Source organism: Vombatus ursinus, unplaced genomic scaffold, assembly GCF_900497805.2.
Source record: "Vombatus ursinus unplaced genomic scaffold, bare-nosed wombat genome assembly UNPS02014787.1, whole genome shotgun sequence".
NCBI classification, from domain to species: domain Eukaryota; kingdom Metazoa; phylum Chordata; class Mammalia; order Diprotodontia; family Vombatidae; genus Vombatus; species Vombatus ursinus.
Genome location: NW_020954565.1, coordinates 2,935,953 through 2,948,206, shown reverse-complemented (window position 1 = coordinate 2,948,206; position 12,254 = coordinate 2,935,953). Strand labels below are relative to the sequence as shown.

General features: G+C 36.8%; 1 protein-coding gene across 2 annotated transcripts in view; it reads right to left on the bottom strand.

Annotated features, from left to right (window-relative positions):
* Nucleotides 1–1,653: 1,653 nt before the first annotated feature.
* PLPPR4 (phospholipid phosphatase related 4) overlaps nt 1,654–12,254 on the bottom strand; it is a 54,301-nt gene continuing 43,700 nt past the window's right edge. Inside the window, exons 5-7 of one of the 2 annotated variants that reach the window (XM_027868282.1) lie at nt 10,665–10,722; nt 8,971–9,144; nt 1,654–2,979 (exon numbers count right to left, since the gene is read on the bottom strand). In XM_027868282.1, coding sequence (XP_027724083.1) covers nt 1,654–2,979; nt 8,971–9,144; nt 10,665–10,722 — 1,558 coding nt within the window. The remainder of the gene's footprint in view (nt 2,980–8,970; nt 9,145–10,664; nt 10,723–12,254) is intronic. The other variant, XM_027868283.1, reaches the window with a different exon arrangement.

The window sequence follows — 12,254 nt, the reverse complement described above, 5'->3', positions numbered from 1 at the left end:
AAACAAACCAATATCGCCTACCCACTTCACTAGGGCACTGAACTAAGCCAAAGCCAATAGACCTTTTTTCCAGAGATCATCACCAAATCAGTATGTTCAAATCCTTAGGAAGTGAGTAAAAAACATTTGATATTAAACACTGAGAACCAAATGGTCACTCACATTTTAAAAAACTCGTAAATTCTTTTATTTGGAAAAATTTAAAAATTAGTTTATTTCTTTAAGATATATCTCTGTGGATAGGATTGATATCCCTGGATGCAGGCTTACAGCTTCATGGTTGAAAAAAGGATATTGATGGGTCATTTCCTTCACAAGCAGCCCCTACATATGCTATGTCCTCTCAGAGATTCTTACGCTAATCTAAAGGAGCATTGTCAAATACATTAAAGTGACCAGTTCATTTTCATTCTTTCAGATCCTGACCTTTTGGAGTATAAGGAAAATTTTTATTTCAAAGGAGAAATACAAAAATCAACTATTGTGGCATAATCTAATTTCTTATAGAATCCCAGTGTTTTCTAAGTTGAAGAATTTGGAACTAAGTTGTATTTTAGTGGGGAGAGCTATATGAACTAGATGCCAAGCAAAGCAGATAGGATAGTGACTTCTAAGAGTTGTGTTGAACCATTATTATTTCAGTTGGTGGCAACAACTAAGGGCCAAGTTTGGGTTTAATTATCTTAGTTTCTGAGAATATATCAGCATGTCTTGTTCAGGACAATACTAATAATGCTCTAGTTTTTAGAAGAAATTATGAAAAGAACCATAAAGCTGACAAGACAAGAGGGAGAAGCCATGGAAATGTCAAATATGTTTGTGTCCCATAAAGAAAATCTTGGGGGAAAATGTTCAAAACAATCATACAAGTTTACCCACTAAGAAGCAGGGTCTTCATTAGTAGCACCTGTATTTAGATAAAATTGAGCAGCAATGAAACTGTGCAGAAGAAGGGTTGGTCATGACATCTCAGTGAAATGCCACCAAGGGCCTTTGCAGAAAGCATGTCAAAGAAAGATATACATGACCTTCTCGACCATTTAATGTGACAGAGCCACTACAAGGAAGCAGGGAGGATTTCCTATTCTACAGCAATGCAGCTAGCATCCTCATCATAAAGTAGTATTTCTCAATAAGGAACTGCACACCAACATGTCACAGATCAATAAAAGTTTAAATGGTCAAATATGTTAACATTAGAACAGCACCACCTGGTATCAAATGTGGGGAGAAGAATAGTGAAGTCAATATATAAGGAGATATACATCTATCTATCTCTATATATACATATACATGTACATATATTCTTGATCCCAGGTGTAAATATAAAGCCCCCCAAAGCTGGCACACTCACAGAACAAAATGTCTTTTTAAAAATTATTACTTGATGTTTCTGGGTCTGGAGAAACACGTTATAGGAAAATGCTTCACATTGGTTAGGTTCTTGCATTGTGCTTTGTTCCCCCCCCCCAAAAGAAATACAAAAGCCCATGCAAATGATAGTTCCTTGCCCTTTATCAATAGGTGGGCATGAATGACTTGGCATAGTAAGTGGTATTTTTTTCTGTACCAGCTCAAAAATACATATAGAACATTAGTGATGTTGACATGTGATCTTTCTGGGGTGGACCTGCCCACAGCAATGGCCATTGCTCAGTCTTTGTAAGCTCGTGTTGGGGAGGTTCCCTTATAGAAGATATTCCGAGTGTTTTCTGGGCTGTTGCTTCTTTCAGGAATTAAGATGATGTTACCTTTTCTCCTCAAAGTGGAGTCACGGCTCGAGGAGATAGATAATGTCTCTGAGCCAATTTCACTTCCTTCTACGGGAGTGACACGGATGGTTGTGATTCCATGATGATGGTGCTCATTGCCGTCAATGTTGCTTCTCTTCCGATCTCCAGACCCAAAACTGTCTTTTAGGGACTCACAACTCTCAGAGTCTCTGTTGAGGTCATTGAGCTCATAGGTTTGACGAAGGCTACCTTTTTCAGGGGCTTTCCATTTCCAAGATCCACTCCCTTCACCTTCTGAAGATGGGATCTGGATGATCGGTCGATTGTTTTCAGGATGGGCTTCAACTCTTACAATCCCACCAGGTTCATGATCTGTCAAGGTTTTGTAACGGATGGACCCAGTGCAGGTGACTGTGCTACCTTCGGTGTTCTTTGGACTACTCTGAAGGACTCCTTGTTGCTTTGACATGGCGATGACCTGCATAATCCGAGGTTGGCTATTGCTCCGACTACAAGCAACACTTTTCTCAGCAGCTTTCAGCCACTTGGCTCTAGCTGAGCTACTTTTAGGAGAAGTGTTGATGTTTTCTTGGGTCTCTTCAGGAATATGCACCAGCTGTGATGAACCTGGTCGAGACTGAATAGACACCCTTGGTCCACCAGGCATACTATTGTTACATACAGGGACATTTCCAGGCTGGATTTTCAGGTACTGATTTCCAGGCCCATGGTGGTCTCCATTAACGCCTACCCTTGATGGTTCAGAGCTTGACCTCATTTCTATGGATCTTGGTGGAGACTGGCCAGGCTCAGGCTCTAAGACTTGCAAGGATAATTTTCGACTTTCATTCTTGCTCTTCCACTGGGTGAGAAGCTGCTTTGAGCGGGCAGAATCCATGGAGGCATGAATTGTTGCATTTCTTCTCACAGGATCTTCCACAGATGGGGTGTTGGCCCTGGGTAGTGTGTTACTGAATGTGACCATATTCTCCTTCCCCATGGGGCTTCGTGGGGTGATGATTTCCACATCAGCATTTGCCCTTTTAAGGTTTGTTAGTGAGCTCGCATCTCTTGGGTTTCGGTTTAGGATTGCTTCAGTATGAGCAATTCCATCACTACTGCTACCATTTTTACCAGATAAGGCTCGGCTTGCTTCTTGGTTGAGGTCAGTCAGAGATCTCAGAGCATCTCTATGCTGAAACATACTCTCTTCACTTGGCAGAAAGTTCCCCACAGCATACAATCCCTAATGTCAAGACAGAATAATCAGTCAGGTGGCAGAAAAATAAAATTGTTTTAAATACTGTATTGTTCCTGCTAAAGTAAATAGCGAAGATATATATTTTCTGTGGTACTTCAAAGACAAATACCACTACTGTCAAAACCAAGACAAATTTGTTGTCAAATATCACTAAATAAGTTGAGATGTTGCTCAGCCATTATTTTAGAAATACGCAGCACTTTATTATTAATACTCTTTCTTTTCTGAAAAATAAAGTAGTAATTAAGCCTTTATAAAGCACTTACTATGTGTTGTATGTGCTGGATATTCAGCTAGGCTCTAGGGACACACACACACACACACACACAAAACCCTTAAGAAATTTGCAATTGATTGGAGGAGACAATACATACTATATGCAAATGAAGGAACATATGTAAATCATTTTCTAAACCATATATATGTGTGTATACATATATATATACACAAATTATATATATATATAACCATATAAATGCTAGCTACTGCTATTATTGCTACTATATGCATATATAAAATATGGATGAAATAAATATAAGAATATTTTGGGGAAGGGACTAGCAGCTGGGGGAAATCAGGAAAATCCCCCTCCTCCCTCCAATGTAGGAGATGGCATTGGGGCTGAGAGTTATAGGAAACTTTCAAAGATTCAAAGAATTAGAGGTGAGAAAGCAAGAAATTCCAGGCATGGGAAAGTTCTATAAGGCAGTGGGGAAAAAAGTATGCATAATGTTTTTGTATCTGCTACTTAAAAATTGCTATTTTTCTGATTGGTTTTCCTGCCAACTCCTTAGCCTCTGCATAATCTGCCTCCATCTTGACTTTCCCACTTCATATCATATTACTACTTTTAACATATTCTACATAGCTAGGTGGCTTACTCCTTAAAATGTATTTACAGTTGGGAAGACTTGAGTTTCAATCCCTGTCTCAGATTCTTATTAGCCTTGTGATCCTAAGCAAGTCATTTACTTGGTCTATGCCTCCAATTCTTCATCTGTAAAATGAGGATAATAACAACGTACTCCTAACTCCTTGTTAGCAGGATCAAAAGAGACAATATACGGCAAGTGCTTTGCAAACACTAAAATATTATTTGTGTGTTCAGGGGTGGGGAGCCTGTAGCCACACGTGGCCGTCTAGGTCCTCAGGTGTGGTCTTTTAACTGAATCCAAACTTCACAGAACAAATCCCTTTAATAAAAGGATTTGTTCTGTAAAACTTGGACTCGGTCAAAAGGCTGCACCCAAGGACCTAGAAGGTCACATATGGCCTCGGGGCCACAGGCTCCCCACTCCTGTCAGACTACCTGGCCTACCAGTTGTTGCCTGAAATTCAACATTCTGTATTCCACTGTTATGCATTCTCACAAGATATTCCTCCTCCCTAGCATGTACACCTCACCCTCACTTTCACCCCTTCCTCTTCCCTACCCTCCTCAACTCTTCACTTTGTCAAGCTTAGTAAACATTTAACAACTAGTTGAATTGAATTGAATTGAAAGAGGAATATTTTGCCCAATTGCTCTTCACATGGCTGAAATAATTTTCAGTACATCACTCCCTAACTATAATCTTATAATGAAGAAGACCTTTTGGAAATATAGTGGATCATAAAAAAGAGAATCTGATCTACTTGGCTTTAGAATCCTTAGTTTAGCTCTTATATCCTCAGCACTTTGCACAGTACCTGGCACATAGTAAATGCTTTAAAAAGGCCTCCTAATTGATTGATTTGGAATTGTAAGTGACACATAACATTTATTGAGTGTATTTTCTGTGCATAGAACTGGACTAGGTGTTCTGGGGACATAGAACTAAAATGCATAATTTGGACACCACTGACTTGGCATTCTGTTCATGTAACTATCCCCTCTAAGGGAAAATTTATTCAGAATTTTTAAACTTAAATCACACAGGAGTCCCCCAAGAAATCAGCAAATGTCACAACAGTTGAGTTTTATGTTCCTTCTCTGAAATAATATTTTTCTTCAGTTACCAAAAGGACAATGACTCAATTTCCTTTTGATTCAGTTTGTCAGGGAACCAAGATCAACTTGATTCTAGGGGAGCAGCAGCTCTCAGATGCCATAAATGAAATATGGTATGGCAGAAAGCATACTGGTCCTGAAATGAGAGACTTTTTTTTTTTCAAATTCTACCTTTATGACCTTGGGCAACTTACTTAATCTCTCTGTGCCACTTCCATTTCCTTACTTGTTAGATGATAGATAGACCTAATGATCTTTGAGGTCCTTTCTAGGGAAAGATCTATGATCCTGTAACAATCATGAGTTGACTCTTTTTAAATTTTGGCTTGACCAGTTCTCTCTTCAGGATTTGTCATTTATCTGTATACTATCATTGTGAAAGGATAGAATATGTTTTTTTAATCAATAATTTATGGGTTTTCAGTCTAGTTAAGTTATTCACTTAACCTTTTTTTATTTTTCAGTTTATCAATTAGTTCAAAGAAAATTGTCAGGTCCCCTAAGACATTGTGCAAATAAGGAGTCATCAAAGTGATGGCTCCATGTGAGAGGAAGTGCAGTTCGTAAGTTGATCAATAAGCATTTATTAATTGGCTACTATGTACCAGGAACTGTGCTAAATGATGAGGAGACAAAGAAAGACAAAAGACAATTCCTGCCTTCAAAGAGGTTACGATCTAATTGGGGAGGCAACATGCACATTGCTATGTACAAGATATATACAAGATAAATTGGAGATAATTAACAGAAGGACATTAAGGAGAATGATAATAATAGCTAACATTTTCATGATGCCTACTATTTACCAGGCACTTTACAAATAATATTACATTTCATCCTCACAACAAGCATGGGAAATAGATGCTATAGGAACTGAGGCAGACAGAAGTTAAGTGACTTTTTCAAGTTAACACAGTTAGTAAGCATCTGAGGTTACATTTGAATTCAGGTCTTCCTGACTCCATGTCCAGTACTTCATCTACTCTGCCACTTAGGAAAGGCTCCTTGTATAAGGCAGGATTTTTAGCTTGGACTTGAAGGAAGCCAGGAAGCCAAGAGGTGAAGATGAGGAGGGAAAGCATTCCAGGCATGAGGGAAAGCCAGTGAAAATGCATGGAGTTGGAAGATGGAGTCCCATGTGTGAGGAATAGGGCATGAATAAGGTATAAAAGGATTGGAAAAGTAGGAATGGGCCAGGTTTGAAGTACTTTTAACTCAAAGAAGTACAAAATCAGAGAAGACTAACGATAAACCATCTGGAGCTGAGTTAATGCAAACATACATCAAGCATAAGCATAACACTGAAGGGAAGGAACCAAGCACAAAAAAAAAGTTTTTCATTTATAACAAAGAAATTCATGGACAAGAATTTGTATTCCTGATCAACTTGGGGAAATGGATTGCTGACTTGGAGGGGAGGGCATGAAAGCAGCCTTCCAGGCTAATCCAGCTTTGCTGCTTGACTTCACTGTACTCCAAGTCTTGGCTTCATCTATCATGGACCACAACCATTTTCTCAATTATTCTTTTACTTCAGTGAAAGCTATGGCTTTTAGATCTGCCTCACTCTTACGGCTGACATTTCATTTCAAATTATTTCTTTCTATTTCAGAGGTGAAGGTTCCATTCATTGACATTGCTCAAAGTACTAAAGGGTTTTCAAACAAGAATAAATGTTCTTTTGGCCCACAGAGTTAAATTTATACATTTGGAAAAACCTTTTATTATTTTATAAGCCTCAAACAAGTATAATAGCAATAAAAGGCAGAGGTTATCTTATAGAGAGCTTAAGAAATTTTCATATTTGGATCATAAACTCCTCGAAAACAGGGACTATAATTTGCCTCCTTTTGTATCCCCAATGTTCAGCACAGTGCCTGGCACATAGTAGACCCTTGATAAATACTTACTGATTGATTAATTAAAAAAAAGATTCTCTATTGGAGAGAGATAGGGTTTCTAAATACATTATTGCTTTGAAAAATGAAAGATTTTCTTAGATGGGGGTAGGTTTACCCCTCTTATGTTAGGAGGCAATGGGACTGTTCTCTGCCTTTAGTAAATAATAGCTTCTGTCAGATGTAGAAATTGAAAGGAATCAGCCAAATGACTTCCCAATTAAACTATCTTTTCTATAGATATGGATGAAGTAAAACAAAACAAAACAAAGCAAAACTATATCCTTCAAAACTGAGGTGGAGGGGTGGCACACAGGCTTGAAATACGTGTGGAGGGATGATTTCGGTTGTAGAAATGTCCTTTAGGACCTTTGAAAATTTTCACACTCATCACTCTAGATTAGAGTCTTTTAAATTTATTTTTGTATGTCTATATCATGGTCCCCTTTGGCAGTCTGGTGAAGCCCATAGATACCTTCCAGAATAATGTTTTTTAAATGGATAAAATAAAATATAAATGATTTTTAAAGGAAACCAATTATACTGAATTACAATTATCTAAATTAAAAACAAATTCATAGATCCCAGTTTAAGAAGCCCTACTCTAGGTAAAAAAAAAAAATTAAAGTACTTTTCAGCATCCCCAAATTGTTGCCAAATGTTATATCTTCATTTGCTGTGGCCTCTTCACATATTCTTCTTCTTCTTATTGTTTTAATGTAAACATCCATGAGTATTCAAGTCACACCTCTATGTGATACTGGAAAAGTCACTTAACCTTTCATTGCCCCAGGGAACTCTCTAAGACTATAATTTGCTAAGAAGGTGCTGAACAGCATCAATTGACCAACATCTGGCTGGTCAGTAAGTCTATAAAACTATAGTTACAGCACAATCCCTATATGTCTTCACAATTCACAAATAGTTAAACAAATGTCTAAAGGTCACATTTGGAATCAAATGCATTTCATTTTTCTGAGTTTTTATTTTTCCTTGAAGGCAGCTGGGTGACATAATGCAGAGCATGTTGGATTGCAAGCCATGACTCTGGAGTCATGAAAAAAAGAAACTTGAAAAATTCAAGACCTGAGCTCAAATCCGGTCACATTTCCTATGTGACACTGAGCATGGCACTTAACCTCTGTCTGCCTCAATTTCCTAATCTGTAAAATGCAATGATTATAACACTTATCTCCCATTATTGTGAGAATCAAATGAGAAAATCTCTGTAAAGAACTTTGCAAACCTAAAAGCACCTTATAAATACTAGGTATTTTTAAATTACATTTCACAAGGAAAGAGAAATATTCTAGGCTGCAGAACTGTCAGATAATTCTTACTGATATTGCTAATGTGTAGATAATTTATACCTGGAAAAGTTGCTTCTAGAAATCTTTTTGATTAGAGGAGATTTTAGTTCATCTTACATCTGTCTCTATAAGAAAGTTCTATTCACTCTCAGTACCCTAAGTACTCAAAGCTGAGCAGATGCTAGCTTGTATTTCTAATAATGCAATTGAGAAACTCCTAAGCTAAGATTTCTAGAAAATTCCCACCTCCCTACTGCCCAATCATGGCAGTAAAATATGTGAGAAAAACAGGGAAATTATGTGAATTAATATCATATCTTCTGTCAATTAAATTAATAGATGGTGTGTCTACATGGTCAGTGGCACAATCATTACAGACACCTGGAATGATAAATTTTGGTTGGGCTGATGAGCTTGTCTCATGGTGTTGTATATATCCACTTACATGGTAATTGAAGCAATAGCTACTTCTGGATGTTTGCCAAAAATTTTACTCTGTGGATGAACTATAGCTGATAGATTAATCTAAAAGTTATGATTGGAGTATTTCTGTAATGTGTCTGCTGAAGAGGAAGACAGCCAAAAACCTTTACAGTCTTCTCAAAATTCAATTAAATCATAAATTATAAATAAATGAGTGCTGTTGAAACTACCTTACATTGTCCTTCTTTTTGGCAAGGATTTTATTAGTAGGTATAAATAAATAGAGGAAGGATTTATTACACACTTACTGTAAGTCAAACACCATAGATGTACCATATGATAATAGATTATTTACCAAGTATAGAGCAATTCCTCCTCCTATTAAAAAGCCACAATAGACATCGACCGGATGGTTCTTATACTGGGTTATCCGAGTTAGGCCACAGATGATGCCGCAGATGATAAATGCAAACACCAGGAGAGGTTTCAGGAGCTTAGAAGAATCCGTTAATGTAGAATTGAAGTACATCTTAGAGGAGAAAAAGTGATCGGATTCAGCTTACCGAGCATAGTGATTTGATTTGATTTTTAAACATTCTCACTATTTCAAAGTCAGAAACCAAAACTGTTACCTGTGATACCATTGTAACTATTTTGGCTTTTAGAGAGGGCAATGTGAAGCAGAGAACTGAAGCAGTTGTCTCTAGAGTTGAGGCAGTTTATCATAGTGGAGAGAGCACTGGACTTGAAGTCAAGAAGACCTGGTCCAAATCCTGCCTCTGAGACTTATGAGCTACTCTTGTGCAAATTTTTGACCTGCCTAGCCTCAGTTTCCTCCTCTGTAGAATGTCACTTAAGCGATGCTACAGATAATTACCTTTCTAGTAACTTTCTCACAGAGATAGGGACTTAAATGGTATGTAAAGTGGTCTGCATGCTATAAAATGCCATATAATAAATTCCAAGTGAAAAAAAAATTGTCCCAGTTATCTGGACATATCATGACAATTTTTTTTGATGGAGACATACAGTTCAATTAACCAAAAGTTTCAGTAACCACTTCACTGTGTTACAATATTTTCAGAACACTTATTATCTATTGTTAATATGTCAGTAACTACATTCATTACACAGGTTATGTTGTTGTTCAGTTGTTTCAGTTGTCTCTCACTCTTTGTGAGAGGGTCATTTAGGGTTTTCTTGGCAAAGATAGTGGAGTGGTTTACCATTTCCTTCTCCAGCTCATTTTATAGTTAAGGAACCTGAGGCAAATAGGGTTAAGTGACTTGCCCAGGGTCACACAGCTAGTAAGTGTTTGAGATTAGATGTGATTTCATATCGCCCTAATTCCAGGCCTGGTGCTCTATCCACTGGGCCACCTAGCTACCCTCACATAACTATAACTTTTATTTTATTTATAGCAATATGAAATCATGTTGACATTGTTGAGAATATTGCATACTATATAATATAGGATTAGGGACAGGACCTGTGATTTCATTGGTGAGAAAAATTCCTCTACCTGTGTAGGTTTGTACCTTTACTGCAACTTAACAGTTTTGAAGTGTCACCTAGACTAGAGCAATGAGAAGTTAAATGAATTGCCCAGGGTCACACAGCCTATATGTATCCAAGGTACCATTGTAACCCATTTCTTCCTGTCTTCAAGGCTAATTCTCTTTCCATAATACTTTGCAGTCTCTCTACTGCATAACATAATGAAAGTTTTTTTTTTCAACACATTGTATGTTATTCAACACATGGACTAAGTCATGAAATGGAATTCAGTTTTAAAGGTATATTAATGGAAACAATACTGTTATATCTGTAGAATAATTATATTATGACTATCTTTCACAATAACAGAAAATGTTTTAAAGGCTTGACATTTCATGGCACTGATGATCTGGCATTAATCCTTTATTACTGCCAAAAGTACCCTGTGATTTTATTTCATGGCTCTACAATGTAATTAATCCCTTATAGAGAGTGAACATCCCTCTCCCTTTTCTGTGGTATTCATAGTAAAGAAATGACATAGTTACTTACTGAAATGTACACAGCTGCAAAGGCTGCTAGGGTGGCATGTTGAGAAGGGAATGACTTTCTGCCAAAGAAAGACAGTTAAATTATGCCCTTTAATTCAAGTATACAGTTAGTATTCATCTTAAAAGACACAGGGTGGTGAAAGTTAGTCTTAAAAGCCATGAGTAAATAATCAATAACTTTAATTTCATTTTCTGATGAGAGAACAGAATAAAATTGTGCTGATGAAAATAAATGCTGGTAATTACCTTTGATTTGAAAGAGAAATTGTGTTTTTTTTCTTGTTACTGAAAGTTTGGAAGTGCCAGTAAAGTAACTAATGTGGAGATTGGGAAACATATGTAGTATATATTTACATTCTATTAGTTGATGATTGCAAAACTGAAACTTAGAACATTAAGAATATATTGAACTTATTTTCATTTTAAACAAATGTTTTTTTAAAAGTGGTGTTTTAAACCATATCCTACAATGCACCCAAAAGTATGACTTTTTTCTATGAAATTGTAAGAGGACTTTCCCCCCTTAAAATTAAAGATCCAAATGCCAGCATTTTATTTTATAGATATCCTCCAATTTATAATCATGAGAAAGTTGAGTATTATTATCCTGTTTCTCAATAATTGCCATCTCAAGAATCTTAACATAAGGGAAAATTTAAAAAACACCTCAAGAGAAATGATAAGGGGTAGCCAGGGGAAAAAAAGTTTTTAAAAATTGGATCAAAAAAGATAGACTAGATGGAATATGAAATTACAAAAATGCTGCCCTGACTCACTGGGATGATAAAAAATTCTCATATAATATGAACAAGACTTTAAGGGGACTGAGAAAAGTCTGGCATTAAATCAAACAGAAAACAAAGGTCTGTGAAATGGGCACCTCTTAACAGCAAATACATACATCTTGATGGAAACTAGCATAACTAATCCTTTCCAACAAATATTTAGTAAGTATCTACCATATACAAGGTATATATATAATATTTATACTACCAGTGTCCACATTGTTTGTATAACTTTTAGCATAAATTTTATTCTTAAACTTACCATTTAAATTCACTGGTTGAACAAAAAGCTGTCCAAGACCTCTGTTATTAGCTATTACTGCCCTCTGATCCATTTCTTTCATTTCAATCTTGTCCTTGAAATTTTATTTGTTTTTACTTTTCAAAAAAATCTTGATCTGACTGACAATAGTATTTATTTTGTATTTCCAAAGATTTTTAGTGCACAGTTTCCCAAGATAGGATCCTGAAGTCCTGAAGTTACCTGGATTTATTCAAATGTAGCCTGTGAATTTCCAGGTGATGGTCTTTCTGTATTCTTTCCTGGGCAGACCACATCTAGATTTACTGAATTCAGTCCTGGATGTCACCATTTAAGAGAGACATTAATAAGCTGGAGAGGGTCTGGAGAAGGACAATGAGATTGGTGAAGGTCCCTAAATCCATGTCATAAGAGGAATGACTAAGGGAATTGAAGAAGAAAAGACCCAGGGAAGCATGATAGCTGTTTTCAAGTGTAACCCTGCATTGAAATCTGCATCCCTGCCTCACTTTCCCCTTCCCCAATCCCAGCCATGGAGATGCAA